Source organism: Anolis carolinensis, unplaced genomic scaffold (assembly GCF_035594765.1).
Source record: "Anolis carolinensis isolate JA03-04 unplaced genomic scaffold, rAnoCar3.1.pri scaffold_10, whole genome shotgun sequence".
Taxonomy (NCBI): domain Eukaryota; kingdom Metazoa; phylum Chordata; class Lepidosauria; order Squamata; family Dactyloidae; genus Anolis; species Anolis carolinensis.
This window is the reverse complement of record NW_026943821.1, coordinates 11371575-11389304: the sequence shown is the minus strand read 5'-3', so window position 1 is coordinate 11389304 and position 17730 is coordinate 11371575. Positions and strand designations below refer to the sequence as shown.

Sequence of the window (17730 nt, the reverse complement as noted above, 5' to 3'; positions counted from 1 at the left end):
GACCCTCTGGTCAACCATGGACACACGAACGTGACACCAGACCAGATAGCTCACCAGCTAATTCAGAATGGGAAAACCAACTGCAGCAGAATAAAGATGAAAATCAACAGGGTGCCAGAACTTGAAACCTACCAGTTGTCTTCTCCTCTAAACCTGAAAGAACTCAGAGAAGCCATCAAGCGATGTAAGACTGGTAAAGCACCTGACCTAGATGACCTGATGATGGAGCAAATCAAACACTTGGGCCCCAAAGCTGAAAACTGGCTTTTGAAATACTACAATCAATGCTTGGCACACAAACAGATTCCCAGAGCATGGAGGAAAACTAAGATCATTGCCATTTTAAAACCTGGTAAAGATGCCTCCAATGCCAGGAACTATCGACCAATCTCCCTCTTATGTCATCTATATAAAGTCTATGAGAGGGTGCTATTAAATCGACTAGGACCTGTTATCGAACCCAAGCTTATTCCACAACAAGCAGGTTTCAGACCAGGGAAAAACTGTACAGGTCAAATTCTTCATCTGACTGAGCATATCGAGGAAGGCTATGAGAAAGGCTGCATTACGGGAACAGTTTTTGTGGACCTTACGGCAGCCTATCTGCCCATTTATAATAGCCCCATTCTTGAGGTGTTGCCAATGCTATATTACACCTTGTCCATTTCAACTGTGAAATTACCTTCCCCATTTCGGCCCATTTCGACACATGTTGCACTTTGCCTGGGTTCTATGAATTAGTCTCCAGTGTTAATATTGTATGTTTTATGTTGATTTTAATGATTGTTTTTACTGTAATTGATGTTTTTATTGGATAACTGTTTTATTGCTGTGTTTTGATATTTGATTGTTTTATTGGGCAAGGCCCCATGTAAGCCGCCCCGAGATGGGGCGGGGTATAAAAATAAAAATAAAGTTATTATTATTATCAACACAACGACGTTGTATGGCACAGCAAACAAGATAGATATGCTGGATTTCGTTTCGTTTCGCAAAACCACAAGTCGAACACTTCCCAAGTGTCTAGGACTGTGTGATGTATTTTCTGATGATGTGTGCAGATCCCAGTAGGGTGGCCTTTTGCAGTTGGCAGATGGTGATTTTGTCAATGTCTATTGTTTCCAAATGCCGGCTGAGATCTTTTGGCACGGCACCCAGTGTGCCCATCACCACCGGGACCCCCTGCACTGGTTTCTGCCAGAGTCTTTGAAGTTCAATCTTGAGGTCCTGATAGCGGTTGAGTTTTTCCTGTTGTTTTTCATCTATGCGACTGTCGCCTGGGACAAACCTTGTTCTTTTCCACAACTGTGATGTCTGGTGTGTTCCAGAACTTTGTCAGTCTGGATTCGGAAGTCCCACAGTGCTCATTTTCCAAGACTTTTGCAGGTTTGTGATCCCACCAGTTCTTTACTGCAGGGAGGTGATACTTGAGGCATAAGTTCCAATGAATCATTTGGGCCACATAGTTGTGCCTCTGTTTGTAGTCTGTCTGTGCGATTTTCTTACAGCAGCTGAGGATATGATCAATGGTTTCGTCAGCTTCCTTATTATTATTATTATTATTATTATTATTATTATTATTATTATTATTATTACTATGACACGGTGCAACATAGAAAAATGCTGCATAAAGTCTACCATATCACCCGGGACTTTGACTTTACAAAAACTGTTCAGACCCTCCTAGAAACCGCAGCTTCTATGTGGAGTTTCAGGGCCGGAAAAGCAGATGGAGGAGGCAAAAGAATGGTTTACCCCAAGGCAGCGTTCTTGCCCCGAACTAATTTAACATCTTCACAAACGATCAGCCACAACCACCACTCACAAAGAGCTTTATATATGCTGATGACCTTGGCCTTACAACACAAGCAAAAGATTTTGAAACAGTTGAAAACCAACTCACTAATGCCCTGAAAGATCTCTCCAGCTACTACAAGGAGAACCACCTGAAGCCTAACCCTGCCAAGACACAAGTGTGTGCTTTCCACCTACGTAACCGTGAAGTCAACACGAAACTGAAAGTTACTTGGGAAGGCCAAGAGCTAGAACACTGTTTCCATCCTAAATATCTTGCTGTCACCTTAGATCAAACACTAACATATAGGAAACACTGCATGAACACCAAGCACAAAGTAGCTGAACACAACATCATCCTGCGGAAACTGACTGGCAGTGCATGTGGTGCAGACCCACAAATAATAAGAACATCAGCCCTGGCCTTGTCTTTCTCAACTGCTGAGTACGCCTGTCCTGTCTGGCACAAGTCCGCCCATGCAAAGCAGGTGGACATAGCACTGAACGAAACATGCAGAATAATCTCAGGATGCCTTAAACCTACACCTGTTGATAAACTACAAGCTAGCTGGCATTGCCCCTCCTGACGTTCGACGGGAAGTTGCTGCTAACTGCGAGAGAAATAAGGTTGAACATGGTGAAAGCCACCCACTGCATGACTATCAGCCTCCTCCCACCAGACTCAAATCAAGGAAGGGCTTTATGAGAACCACCACTCCTCTTGATGTCCCCCCCCCCCAGCAGCAAGGGTGTCCCTCTGGGCAGCTAAACCAGGCAATTCTAACTGGATGGCCCCCCATGAGGGTCTTTCCCCAGGGGCAAACCAAGATTGGGCAACTTGGAAGTCCCTGAACAGACTCAGAAGTGGAGTGGGCAGATCAAAAGACAACTTGGCAAGGTGGCACTACCTGGAGGAATCCTCCACCTTGTGTGACTATGGAGCAGAACAAACAACTCCGCAGATGTATGCTTGCCCACAATGTCCTGCCTCATGTACGGAGGAAGAGTTGTTTAAAGCTACGGACAATGTGGTCGCTGTTGCCCGCTTTTGGTCTAAAACTATTTAGTTGCTTGTGATTTCCTTTTTTTCATCATTTTAAAAATGTATTTGTTATGCAATGCTTTTGACACAAAATAAATAAGCAGTGTCAACACCAGTTAGGACTAGAAGATTGCCGAGAAATACCAAATACAATAGGCTATACTCAGTGCAAAGAAATGACAAACATCCTCCGAATATGAGGATGCCTGCCATAGATGTGGGCAAAACCTGAGGGGAGAATACTTCTGGAACATGGCCATACAGCCCGGAAAACATACAAAAACCCTGTCCTCCGAATAAATCTTGCCCAGGATAGGGCAGTTCTAAGTTCAAGGTGACTTGAAGGCATATAACAAGAGCTGGTGCAGCTGGGACACTGGCAATGGATGGAAGAAACAATATAATCCAGATTACACTGCAATATAATCTAGATTATCAAATCAGATAATCCACATTATTTGCTTTGAAATAGATTATATGAATCTACACTGCTATATAATCCAGTTCAAAGCAGATAATCTGGATTGCACATGGCAGTGTAGAAGGGGCCTCAGAAACCTTAGCTTGAATGGTGGAATTCAACTATACTGTTTCTATGGCCTTCCTAAGAAGTAGCACAGGCAGGAGCTTTTTCTAAGAAGCAAGTGGTAGGCATCGTTTCCAATGTGCATATTTTTCTGTATGCAGGCATATTTGCCCTCCTTGCTTGAATTGCCCACTATGAGTCACAAGAAATAGAGACACAGCACTTTATTACACGATAACCCCAAAGCAGAGGATACACTATACAGATTTATACAATGTGGGAAAAGGGAACATTTTGAAAGGCAGCTTCGCAGACCCTGCGATGCAGCTGCCTCGGGCAAACGTCTCCACAGCTCAACTCAGTTGGGAATTTGGCAGCTGGGACAATGGCAATGCTCCCACCCGAAGCAGCAGAACCACCATGGCAAGGAAGCTGGTCCATCCTGGCAATGGCTGCAGCTGAGTAGTTAACAAGCTCTGCCTTGCCCGCCGACTTCAGACCTGCTCCCGTATTTCAGTGCCTGGCTCTACGTCCACTCGGCCTCCGGGGCTTGTCCGTCGGAGAACGTGTTCTGTCCGGAGACCTCGCAGCTTCCCCAGCAGCTCCTGGATGAACTCCTGCAAAAGGGAGGCAGTGGAGATGGGGGTTAGTTCTATCTTCTTAGCTCCCAGGGTGAGGATAATAAGTAAAGGTAAAGGTTTTCCCCTGACATTAAATCCAGTCGTATCCGACTCTGAGGGTTGATGCTCATGTCCATTTCTAAGCCAAAGAGCCAACATTGTCCATAGACACCTCCAAGGTCATGTGGTCGGCATGACTGCATGGAATGCCATTATCTTCCCACCGGAGCAGTACCTATTGATCTACTCTCATTTGCATGTTTTCAAACTGCTAGGTTGGCAGAAGCTAGAGCTGACAAAGGGAGATCACTTTGCTCCCCAGATTCGAACCACTGATCTTTCAGTCAGCAAGTCCAGCAGCTAAGTGGTTTAACCCACTGTGCCACTGTGGGCTCCCTGGATAATAACTTTAATAATAATAATAATAATAATAATAATAATAATAATAATAATTTTATTTTTATATCCCGCCACCATCTCCCCAAAGGGACTCGGGGCAGCTTACAAGAGGATCAGGCCCAACATACAACAAAAGTTACAGGACAATTAAAAACAAATAATATAACATAAACAATCTAACAATTAAAACAGCAGAATATAAAAACATAATACAAGTGTATCAAAACTCAGCAATCAGTAAATCAGGAATATGGTGGGCATGCCAACTTTTGGGCAACTGTCAGGCAACCTAATTGGGTGAGTGCGTGTGAATTCCTCATAGAGCCAGCTATACTCCAATCCCAGCCATCATCAACACTCTCTTCAAAACACAGCCAGAGCCAGTCTAAACATGCCAGGCAGGAGAGAAGTTGTTTTATACTTTCCAGCTGGCCAAAGTGTTCTCTGACAAAATGGAGTGAGATGGGATGGAGGAGACAGTGACAAGAATTCTATGAGTTATCCACACATGCATATGTATCCTTTTGAATTGAATTATTTTATTTATTGTTTCCTTAGAATATCAGAGGCTATTCTACAGCTATGGACATCGTACTCCAAATTACCCACACAATTGTTAAGTCCCAGGAGGGGCTACCACTTATCAGTGGGGAGGAGAGAGAGCGAGAGCAGGGAGGGAATTTGACTGATGTAGCTTGGAGTGGAAGGGACACTCCAACTGCAAACACACCCTCGTTTCCTTCCCTGCTGAGATAAGTTGATTCATCAGTATCCACATGGCCTCCCCAATCTCTCTCCTCCTAATGTAAGCAGCAGAGCAGGAAACTGCAAGGGTGGTGAGGATGGATCACAAAGACTTGGAGAATAGTCCCTTGAATCCTAACCAAGAGAGAGAGAGAGGTGATGGGGCAGACATGGGATTGTGCGGTCCTGACATTGTCCTGGAACTGCTTGATGCAGAATCTTGGCTGGTGGGAACAGAACCAAAAGCAGGAGCTGGCATTGTCTGGAGCAACCATCGGACTGGATCTCCAGGTATCCTCTTTGCAGAGTCTGCATGCCCATTCCAGAGCGAGGGACTTAGGAAATGTGGGGGGTTCTGGAAGAACCTCCAGGGCTCATGCACAGAATGACAGTTTCCTGTTTACCCCTCCACCCCCACATGAAGTTTTCCAAAATGACAACTCTTCAATAATTGGCAGAAATCTAAGCTTTTTCCTCCTGCAAGGCCTAGGGAAAGGTCTGGAAGTTACTGGGGCTCAGGGAGCAAAAGTACCCACCTCTGTGTTGTTGTGGCATGATTCCAAGATGCTCTGGAAAGAGAAAGGAGTATAAATAAGACGGGAAGGAGCAAGGCCAGCCCCAAACATTGCACAGTCAAGATTAGCACCCACCTTCCACCCAAAAGACATAGTCTGGAAAGTCTCATATGAGAGTTTCTCCAGATGGGACTAAAAGTATGAGTGAAATAAATTAACATTTTGATGCACTTAAAATTTTGATTTTATCATTATTATAATATAGTTAGTATAAGTGCAACATTACATCATCACTCAAAATAGCCCAAATATATCACAGACAATGTATATTACCTACATTTCGTTTTTCATGACTCCATGGGCTTCCCAAGAAGGGAAATCCTTTCTACTAGTTTCCTGACATTTGCACTCAAATTGGGACTAGCCCTGTTTCCGTTTTGCCTTGGCCTTGGCTCTGGCCCCCAGTTTTATTGTCATCATGTAACCCTCTGAAATGACGCCTCTCTGATATGTGAGCATTATTTCTCTTTCCCATTTGAACCATGACCTGTTTTGAAAAACCAGAAGATGTCTGAGCTTTCTCAAGTTCTTCATTAGACCAACTGGTACTTAGTGCCAAGAAACAAAATGGAAGTCTGATTTTTTTCCGTCTTCCAGTATTTGTTGTGATCAAGCTGACTCTGACTTCTTGTCTCCCTATCCTTCCCTTGGATCTTCTTCGCACATTGCCTCTAGCTGAGAGCATGTGACTTGCCCAAGGTCACCCAGTGGTTTTCGCCAACTAAGTAGGAATTTCAATCCTATTCTGTCTGAGTCCAAGAACAACATTCAACCTGCTACACTCGACTGATTCTATTTTCATTATGTTTGTCTAAGACACTGTACCCACAAATGCCCTGTGGGCTTTGTTCCTCTTCCCTGGCATAATCTGGTGTCATTTCTTCTATGCTCAAAGCCAATTCCTAAGCTCATATTATGAGAACTATGAAACTTGGAACCCTCCCACTGCTGGGACCAGAATTTCCTGCATGCATTTATGCTCTCTCAGCACACTCCAGGCAATTACTTCAATGTTATATCTAATCATCACCAAATGATATAATCACGCCATGTGGATTCAGAGACCACAGCTCCACCAACAGCTCACATCTTGCCCTTAATTTTGGTTGACTCCAATTTTATTTGGTTTGTCAGGTTCAAAGCCCTCTCTCAATAAAGCAGGTACACGTTGGACCACCACTGTTGGATCTGGGACCCGGCTTACTCCAACGCAGCCACCAACCTGCAGCTTCTTAGCCCTCTCGCTGTCTGTGCCCATCTCTAGGAGAGCGTCGATGTTCACCTCATCTGGCATCTCTTCTTCCTGCATCAAAAAGAAAGAGGAGTTTTGGAAACAGGCCACAAAGTTGCAGCTCCCAAACCAGTCTCCCCAAGGGCCAGTCCCCTGGAATAATCCAATTAACCACAGTTGGTTTGCAACCTTTTATGCAGTTCAAATACCACTAAAGTCAACAATGGCTGATCCCAATTTGGAGGTCGTAAAATGCACTCTAGGAATGGGAGAGTGTGGATGGAGCTGCCAAAGGCCAGGCCACATTCCAGCCATAGGCTTTGTCTCTGTTGTTTGAAAGGGGGAGGGGGGGGGGTTTCAACCAGCACATCCATTCCCTCTATCTCTCTGATCAGTATCTCAAGAGATATTGGTGGCAGCTGTTCCTTCTCCCTCCAACCGTTCATCCTTCCTCTCTCCTTCTGAGTTCCAGATGGGAGTGATCCAGGACCAGCTGCCATTTCCCCACCAAACAGCCCTTTTTGTAAGAGAGTGAGAGGGAAGCCATGCTTCTTGCTGTGGAACCTCTAAACCAATGCACAATACCGAGGCAGAAAGCAGCCAAGCTTTGAAACTGCAAGGCTATTCAATGCTTATCAAAATGATCAGTGAGAAAGTGAGAAAGCCCCATCGAAAGATGCCTGGCTGACCAAATTGACTGAAATAAAGGATATGGACAAACTTACCTTCTTAATGAGAAAGAGCAACGGAAGAGATATAAGAGCCACAGACTGGTCAAACTTTGAAGACTACCTTAAGAAAAGATGATAAGAACTATCTAATTGGAACATAAATGATTAGAGACAAAGATCGGAAGTCAAACCCCACCCCCCGTGTATATCCCCTCTCACAATTCCTAATCCAGACACACTTTCCCTACCCCTGCCCTTCCTTCCCTGTTCCCCTGCCATATGTCGTGTTATGTTTTATGTTTGATGTTTTAAAAGAAACTTCTCAATAAAAATGATACCAAAAAAAAAAAAAGATCAGTTGCAACATTCACACTTGCCTCAAAAAGACAAGAGTTCTTTCTCCCACCCTGGACATTCCACAGATATATAAACCCCACTTGACTAAAAGGTAAAGGTTTTCCCCTGATGTTAAGTCTGGTCATGTCCGACTCTGGGGGTTGGTGCTCATCTCCATTTCTAAGCCGAAGAGCCGGCGTTGTCCGTAGATGCCACCAAGGTCATGTGGTCAGCATGACTGCATGGAGCGCCGTTACTTTCCCACTGGAATGGTACCTATTAATCTACTCACATTTGCATGTTTTCAAACTGCTAGGTTGGTAGAAGCTGGGGCTAACAGCGGGTGCTCACCTCGCTCCCCGGATTCAAACCACCCACCTTTCAGTCAGCAAGTTCAGTAGCTCAGCGGTTTAACCCACCGTGCCATCGGGGGCTTCATCCCACTTGACAGTTTCCAACAAACCTCACAACCTCTGAGGATGCCTGCCATAGACATCAGGAGAGAATTCTTCTGGAACGTAGCCATTCAACCTGGAAAACTCAAAGAAACCCAATACGCAAGACCTTGTGCACGAACAAAAGGAGACACATGCATGGTCTCTAAAGGTCCCACAACACAGAACCGCACCCTTATTAATGGGCACTGGGTGGGTAGCAGAAAGCAAGTACAACATCCCCTTGCATCACTTGTGCCATAGGCCTGAGCACAAGGAAGCCTGGCTTTGCTACTGTGGAACCAGTCAAGCAGCCACGCCTGGCTCCCTGGGGATGAGGAAAGGCAGTCAGACTGGAAACTCTCTCCTTTCATGGAAGAGATAGGCCACATTCCCGCCATCAGTCCCTTCCCTGCCCTCTTGGAGATATTGGCTCAGGGCAGAAGGAGAACAGAAACTTTGGAGGCTGCCATAAAGTCAAGGAGTAGGATGTGGGAACAGCCCATACTTCCCCCTTAAAGCTTTCTCTGCAACTTGCTTGGGGACTATATTCACACATTTCTAGAACCCACAAAGAGGAGTATAATTTAGCAGTTACAAGAAGAAAGAGGCGTAGTTGATGGGAACACTTGGGAAAACAGAGCCTTATTAGAAGCCACTAATGCTAATGCCACTCCTTTCTTTTCACTTTGAAAAAAAAAGGAGTCACGGTGGCGCAATGGGTTAAACCCTTGTGCTGGTTGAACTGCTGACTCAAAGATCTGAAGGTCGGTGGTTCTAATTCATGAGACGGGGTGAGCTCCTGTCTGTCAGCCCCAGCTTCCCATGCGGGGACATGAGAAAAGCCTTCTACAGGATGGTAACACATCTGGGTGTCCCCAGGGCAATGTCTCTGTAGATGGCCAAGTCTCTGACACTAGAGGCAACTTGCAGTATATTCTCAATTCGCTTCTGACACGATTAAAAAAACTTTGTAAACAATTTTACAGCCCAGGGTAATCTCAGACCAGACATCATTAGAAACTCATTTGATAACCCTCCTCTACTGCAAAGTTGATGTTTTAATCCCAAATATATGCATTGCATCAGAGCAACAGAAGCCAATTCTACTAGTAGTCCTGAAGTTGTTATTATTTAAGTGGATTTAAAATGTGAAACCAGACTGAGAAACTGTTTTTGTTGTTGCATTTAAAAATAAGCATGCGTTAAGAACAGTTACAAAAAATGGACTGGGGAGAGAAACATTTATTGTATCTTTCATATACTGGGTTGTGAAGCATCCAAATTTATTCCCAGCTGGAATAAAGCTACCTATAATTGGGTTGCTGTGAGTTTCCGGGCTGTATGGCCATGTTCCAGAAGCATTCTCTCCTGATGTTTTGCCCACATCTATGATAGGCATTCAACAACACACTACCTATAATTGATAATGGCACTCAAAAAACAAGATTCCAGCCATTTAAAGGGGCTGGGCACTCTCAGGCTATTACCTTCAGAGTCTAAAATTATAGAATTGCATCAGTAGGAAGTAGTCCATCATGCAAATACAAGCACCACAGTGCCATAGTACAGGCTGATGATAAACAATAGGCAAAAAGGAACCCTTTCACAACATGCCTTGGGACAAAGTCCAACTGTTCCACAACCAGCGCTGTAATTGGCTCTCTATATCCCCAGATTCCACATCCATTGATTCAGTCCTATACATCTTGAAAATATCATTCTTTAAATTCTCCAAAGCAAACTCTGATTTTGTCAGACTGTTGCCGGCAAAGGGGGGGGGGGGGGGTGGCACTATAATTTATTGTTCTTGTTGTGTGCCTTCAAGTTGTTTCAGACTTAGGCCAACCCTAAGGCAACCCTATCACAGAGTTGCCTTGCCAAGGTTTACTTACTCAAAGGAAAATTGCCTTTCTCTTTCTCTGAGGCTGAAAGAACAATCTTGGCTAAAGTCACTCAGTGGGTTCAGAACCACAGTCTGAGCTTCAAACCACTATGCCCGTGCTTTATGAATTCCTTCCCTCTCTTTTTCCTACTTCCCTTTCTTCCTTCCTTTATTCCAGTGGTTCTCAACCTGTGGGCCCACTGATGTTTTGGCCATCAACTCCCAGGAACCCTAACAGCTGGTAAACTGGCTGGGATTTATGGGAGTTGTAGGACAAAACACCTGCAGTCCCACAGGTTGAGAACCCGTTTTATTCTCTTCTTTCCCTCTCAGCCACACAACACCCCAATACAATTACTGCTGAGGATATTAATTTCCCCTCCTAGTAACTACGGAGAATATAGGATGAAAGAGAGGAACCCAAGGTGACATTTGATGTTATAGACCCTGTTAATCCAAAAGTCCTGGGCCTTCAACCCTGCAAGCTCCAGATTCAGTACACCATTACCTGTAATAGATCAGGTGAGTCTAAATTCACCGACTGTTCCTGCTTTGGATTGCTGGGAGTTTTCTAGGCTATATGGTCATGTTCCAGAGGCATTCTTTCCTGACGTTTCACCCACATCTATGGCAGGCATCCTCAGAGGTTGTGAGGTCTGTTGGAAACTAGGTAAGTGGGGTTTATATATCTGTGGAATAATGTCCAGGGTGGGAGAAAGAACTCATGTCTGCTTGAGGCAAGTGTGAATGTTGATTAGCCACCTTGAATAGCAATAAATGGTCTTGCAGTTTCAAAGCCTGGCTGCTTCTTGTCTGGGGGCATCCTTTGGGGGGAGTTGTTAGCTGGCCCTGATTGCTTCATGTCTGGAATTCCCCTGTCTTCTGAGTGTTGTTATTTACTTATTGTCCTGATTTTAGTTTTTTTATGCTGGTAGTTAGATTTTGTTCATTTTCATGGTTTCCTCCTTTCTGTTGAAATTGCTCACATGCTTGTGGATTTCAATGACTTCTCTGTGGAGTCTGACATGGTGGTTATGAGAGAGGTCCAGCATTTCTGTGTTCTCAAATAATACGCTGTGTCCAGGTTGGTTCATCAAGTGCTCTGCTATGGCTGACTTCTCTGGTTGAGTTAGTCTTCAGTGCCTTGATTCGTGTTTGGTGGTTCCTATGTAGACTTATTCACAGGTGCATGGTATACGAAACACTCCTGCAGAGGTGAGAGGATTCCTCTTGTCCTTTAAATCCCACTTGCTTAGTTTCCAACATCTCACAATGCTTTTGGAACATGGCCATACAGCCCAGAAAACTCACAGCAACCCAGTGGTTCCAGCCATGTTCCAGAAGCACAGAACACCTCCTAACAAAGGATTCCCCCAAGCAGGAAGAAGCCAGGCTTTGAAGCTACAAGGTTAGCCAATGCTAATCAAGCTGGCTAACTGCAACATTCACAATTGCCTCAAATAGACAAGAGTTCTTTCTCCCATTCTGGACATTATTCCAGATATATAAACTCAATTGGACGAGTTTCCTCTGAGCGGTTAGACTCAATTTAACCCTCTCTGGGGGAGATTCCACCAAAATGTAGCAGAGCAGCAAAAAAACCAAAACTTTCAAATGCAGCAGTTACTTACACGCGGTGAGCAAAGAGTAGCTTTTCAGCTTAGGATGGCAATGGAGTGCAGAGTCTCAGTAAAAGTTCAAAAAGCATTTATATAGGTAAAAAGAATTCCATTATAGATAGAAAGGCTTGGGAGCTGTCTAGTCTACTCTAGACTGGTTTCTAAGGAAAATAAGAAAGGAAAAATAACAAACATCTAAATAGTTACATCTTGCCAGGAGGGATGGCGAGATGCTTCTTGTTAGCTAGAACAAAGGGAGAAGACTGAACCAAAATGGTCCCAACCTCATGGTCCAGTTTATTGGGGCCATAAAAGACATTCTGACCAATGAGAAGTTAGTGTCCCTAGAGATTCACATTTCTACTAACTTCAAAGTAAGGGATGTGACGTAAACAGGATAGAGTGATACACAGTAAAGCCTATCTAGGCATGCTGTGGAAACAGGGAAAGGATTCCCTCAATCTAACTCCATCATCTATCTGACTTGAGTAGTCCAGGGTGATTCCCAACACTCACAACCTCTGAGGATGCCTGCCATAGATGTGGGCGAAACATCAGGAGAGAATGCTTCTGGAACATGGCCATAAAGCCCAGAAAACTCATAACAACCCAGAATATTGCAAAATTATGAATTAAGGATTGGGGATAAAGCTTCAGCGGAGACACTTTTCCCCCCAATGATAACTCTTCCAGGAGTGAATTTCCCTTCCGAAGGGGAAATTTCTCTCACTTCCTGTTGTCTCACCCCTGTTCTTAATTAAGGGTTGTTTGTAAATCAGATGTTTGTAATTCTGGGACTACCTGTATTTCGTCTAGGCAAAAAAGGGTCCTTCCTGGACAAGCCTCATCCCTTCCTTCAGAGGTTTTTTTCCCCTTCTTTTACCTTGAGAGAGAAGAAACCCAAGCTGCTTTCCCCACACACCAGATGCGCCTCCCCATCAGGGCAGATGGCAACCCAAGCCCCTTCCCTGGGGGCAAAGAGGGCAGCAGCTGGGGAAGGGGGGGGGGGAGGCAGAGAAGGGCCTTCAAAGGATTAACCTCTTGCTTGCCAAAAGGGAGATGAAACAGGCGCCTCATCCTCCCCTACAGAGTAAGCATCTCAAAATGGGGTTGCTGTGAGTTTTCCAGGCTGTATGTCCATGTTCCAGAAGCATTCTGTTATGATGTTTTACCCACATCTATGTCAGGCATCCTCAGAGGTTGTGAGGTTTGTTGGAAGCTAGACAAGTGGGGTTTGTATATCTGTGGAATGTCCAAGGTGGGAGAAAGAACTCTTGTCTGTTGGAGGCAAATGTGAATGTTGCAACTGATCACCCTGATTAGCATTGCAGCTTCAAAGCCTGGCTGCTTCATGCCTGGGGGAATCCTTTGTTGGGAGGTGTTAACTGGCTCTGATTGATTCATGTCTGGAATTCCCCTGTTTTCTGAGTGTTTTTATTTAATTATTGTCCTGATTTTAGAGTTTTTAAAAAATATTCCAGTCATGAATCAAGCAGGGCCAGCTAATACCTCCCAACAAAGGAGTCCCCCAGAAAGTAAACAGCCAGACCTTGAAGCTGCCAGGCCATTCAGTGCTAATCAAGGTGGTCAATTGCAACATTCACGCCTGCCTCAAACAGACAAGAGTTCTTTCTCCCATTCTGGACTTTCCACAGATATATAAGCCCCACTTGCCTAGTTTCCAACAGGCCTCACAACCTCTGAGCATGCCTGCCATAGATGTGGGTGAAACATCAGGAGAAAATGCTTCTGGAACATAGCTGTACAGTCTGAAAACCCACAGCAACCCAGCGATTCGGGCCATCAATTCGACAACACAGTGCTTAGATTGTGTCTTCCTGCATGATGACATGGGGGGTGGACTGGATGGCCTTTGTGGTTCCTTCCAACTCTATGGATTTTAGGGGCTGCAAATGAAGCGTGCTCCCTCCCAATTTCCCTGATCAGCCACTCCCCATATGGTTGCCCAAAGCACTAAGTCTTGTCTGTTTGACAAGTGTGAATATTGCAATTGCTCGCCTTGAATGGCTTTGCAACTTCAAAGCTTGTCTGCTTCCTTTTGGGGGGAATCCTTTGTTGGGAGGTGATGAGCCGGCTCCGATTGTTTCTTGTCTGGGATTCCCTTGTTTTGGAGTGTTGCTCCTTATTTACTTCACTTCACTTTATTTCTTAATTAATCGCTTTCCACCAGAGTGCTCCGAGCGACTTACAATTTAAAATATCATTCCACAATATAAAAACATTCAACATAAAAACATTCAACAGTGACTATTTGGCAAATTAGATCTGATTTACTTAAATGCACAATCAAACAGCCAAGTCTTGAGCGCTTTTACAAAAGGTCACAACTCCAACACTGCTCTAATATATGGAGGCAATGAGTTCCACAGAATTGGAGCATAGGTTGAAAAGGCTCTATGCCTTGTAGCTTCCAGGCGTACCTCCCTAGGGCCCGGTACGTATAGGAAATTTTCCTGGGAGGATCGAGGTGACCACTGATGGAAAAAAGGAATGAGGTGGTCCCTAAGATATAATGGTCCTTGGCCATTTCGAGCTCTAAATGTCAGGATCAGTATCTTGTAAGAGATCCGATGTCCTATTGGTGGCCAATGCAGTTGTTTCAGAAACAATGTAATATGGGATCTTATAGATGATCCCACTAGCAGCCTGGCCGGTGCATTTTGGACCATTCGGATCTTCTGGGTTTTTGTCTTCGGAAGGCCAGCGTATAAGGCGTTACAATAATCCAACCTAGTGGTGACTGTTGCATGGATTACCGTTGCCAATGCTTCTGTCGAAAGTTAGGATGCCAATTTCCTTGCCTGGCGAAGATGAAAAAAGGCCTGCTTACTTATGGCAGTGATCTGGGCCTCCATCGTCAGCGATGAGTCCAACACAACCCCAAGGCTTTTAACAGTAGCAGACGGAACCAGAACTTCCCCATCAAAATCAGGCAGTGACTGGATTAATTCTGGTGGCTGGCCGGGCCAGAGTATCTCAGTTTTTGCGGGATTCACTCGCTCGAAGCTGACTCATCACTGCTTCCAAACACAGCTTAAAGTTCTCAGGAATCGTGGTTGTCCCATGTTCGAGACGCAAGAGTAGCTGGGTATCATCTGCATACTGGTAGCACTCTATGCCCAAGCTCCGCACTAGTCCAGCAAGTGGTCAGACGTAGATGTTAAATAACAGGAGCGAAAGGATAGCACTCTGGGGAACTCCACAGCAAAGGCAGGAGCTCTCAGAGCTTTGGCCTGACCACTTCACCCTCTGTCTCTGGTCCCGGAGAAACGAATTGAACCATTGAAGAGCCTTTGTGGTTCCTTCCAACTCTATGGATTTTAGGGGCTGCGAATGAAGGAATGAAGCGTGCCCCCTCCCAATTTCCCTGATCAGCCTTTGAGGCAAGTGTGAATGTTGCAATTGCTCGCCTTGAATGGCTTTGCAGCTTCAAAGCTTGACTGCTTCCTTTTGGGGGGAATCCTTTGTTGGGAGGTGATGAGCCGGCTCCGATTGTTTCTTGTCTGGGATTCCCTTGTTTTGGAGTGTTGCTCCTTATTTACTGCCTCTCAAGATTGTCTCCATTGACACCGACCATTTAAGACACTTCAAACCTAGCTGCAACCACTAGGAAACAAACTCCCTCCAAAACAAGCCCTTAAAGCACATCAGTGCTGTGCCATTTATGTCATCATCACCATCCTAAAGCATCTACACGAGGCATAGGTCAATTTTGGCCCTCCAGGTGTTTTGGACTGCAACTCCCACCATTCCGAACAGCCTCAGGCCCCTTCCTTTTCCCTTAAGCGGCGGAGGGGGGAAAGGAAAAGGCCTGAGGCTGTTCGGAATGGTGGGAGTTGCACTCCAAAATACCTGGACGGCCCAAGTTTGCCTCGGCCTGGTGTAGATCCTTGCTCCTTCTGCCCACCTGGCCCTGGTAGAGCTCCTCCAACCGCCCGTCGATCCATTTCTCAGTGTCGAGGCGCCTCTGCAGCTCCCGCCGGTCGTATTTGACGGTGACCCGGGCTTGTCGCCGCTGGATGCCGGGGCTCGGGGTCCGGTCCGTGCGGGAGGCTTCGGGGGAGAGTGCCGCGCTTGGCCGCGCCGGAGAAGCCCGCCCCAGCCGCCTGCCCACCCGGTTGGCCGCCATGGCTCCAATCAATCCCACGCCGGACGGGACCCACTGGGCTTTATAACGGAGGAGGTGGAGCAGCGCCTTCTCCTCCTCCTCCTCCTCCCCTTCTTCTTCCCCAAACGGGGCGAGCGGCTCTCTAGCGCCACTTGCTGGTCCGCCCCGTCGAGGCTGCAGCCAAAGCCATCCAGGCGGCCCCCTTCTGGCGGTCCCCGCGCACTGCATCCATCCTCTCACCATCATCTCACCCTTCCATACAACGCAGAATATCAAGGCAGGAAATCCCCCAGTATCTGCTCTGAACTGGGTTATATGAGTCCACACTGCTATATATTCCAGTTCAAAGCAGATATTGTAGGATTTTATACCGTTGGATAAACACAGATTATTCTAAACAATGTAATGAGCTATATAAAACACAATAATGGTTCAAAACATAAGTAGTACACAATACATAGAGCATCTTATACATATTTCATTCACAGAATCAATGCTCAGTCCTATGGTATATAACCCAAAAGTATCAAACTCAGTATTATAAATCAAACAAGATGATATAAGTCTCTGCAGTCCTAAAAGGATTTCATTGGCTTAAAGGCAAACCGATTCAGAGTCGGCGTAAACAGATATACAGTAGAGTCTCACTTATCCAAGCTTCGCTTATCCAAGCTTCTGGATTATCCAAGCCATTCTTGTAGTCAATGTTTTCAATACATTGTGATATTTTGGTGCTAAATTCGTAAATGCAGTAATTACAACATAACATTACTGTGTATTGAACTGCTTTTTCTGTCAAATTTGTTGTATAACATGAAGTTTTGGTGCTTAATTTGTAAAATCATAACCTAATGTGATGTTTAATAGGCTTTTCCTTAATCCCTCCTTATTATCCAAGATATTCGCTTATCCAAGCTTCTGCCGGCCCGTTTAGCTTGGATATGTGAGACTCTACTGTATTACCACCTACTCCAGTCAATAACCAGCTACTCAGGATCTACATCAGCATTGATTCTGTCTCCTTGGCTTTACTATTGATTCTAAACCTGTGGAGTTCTGAGGAATCCTTCCAGAACTGCAGAGACTCTGAACACACTCCATGCATGCCTCTTCAAATTCCACAGCACTGCTGGTCACAGCTGACCTCCAGCCAGAGCGCTCAAGGGCCAGGGCTTCCCAGTTCTCGGGGACTATGCCAGAGTTTTGAAGTTTTCTTTGAGCCTATCTTTAATTTTTTCCCCCTGTCCACCAACATTACATATGCTATTCTTGAGTTGGGAGTATAGTAACTGCTTTGTGGAACTCACTGCCCATTGAAATCAGGCAAGCCCCCACTCTTTTAGCTTTTAGGAAAGATTTAAAAACATGGCTCTTCCGGTGTGCTTTCGGAGAGTAACTGTTACACACTTCTTTTGTTACTCCCCCCAACATCTATCCTCTAGACTGTTTTTCTATCTTATGTCCCTGTTCCCAGTGTGATCGAGGTGACCCCCCCCCCCCCAGGACTTTGTAAAAGATAGTTCAAAAATCAAGACTTTATGTTCTATATTCCATATATTTATAGTAGAAGGAGATTGAGACTTTTTACTGGAGTTTACTGTGGATTATCCCTGCACTCTGAGGCAAGAGATAACAACTTCATGAATTGTAAAATCATGCTGCTAAAACTCCACTTTTATGAATTTCCATGCTGGGTTCTCCAGATGTTATGAACTTCGTTCTTAT

At 45.1% G+C, this 17730-nt stretch overlaps 1 protein-coding gene across 1 annotated transcript; it reads right to left on the bottom strand.

Moving 5' to 3' along the window:
* Positions 1-3571: 3571 nt before the first annotated feature.
* Positions 3572-16263, bottom strand: ppp1r14a (protein phosphatase 1 regulatory inhibitor subunit 14A). The gene is made up of 4 exons (XM_008113874.2): positions 15805-16263; positions 6923-7003; positions 5662-5694; positions 3572-3979 (listed from the first exon to the last, which is right to left on the bottom strand). The coding sequence occupies exons 1-4, from the start codon at positions 16249-16251 to the stop codon at positions 3857-3859; spliced, it is 684 nt and encodes a 227-aa protein (XP_008112081.1). The 5' UTR covers positions 16252-16263; the 3' UTR covers positions 3572-3856.
* Positions 16264-17730: the final 1467 nt, after the last annotated feature.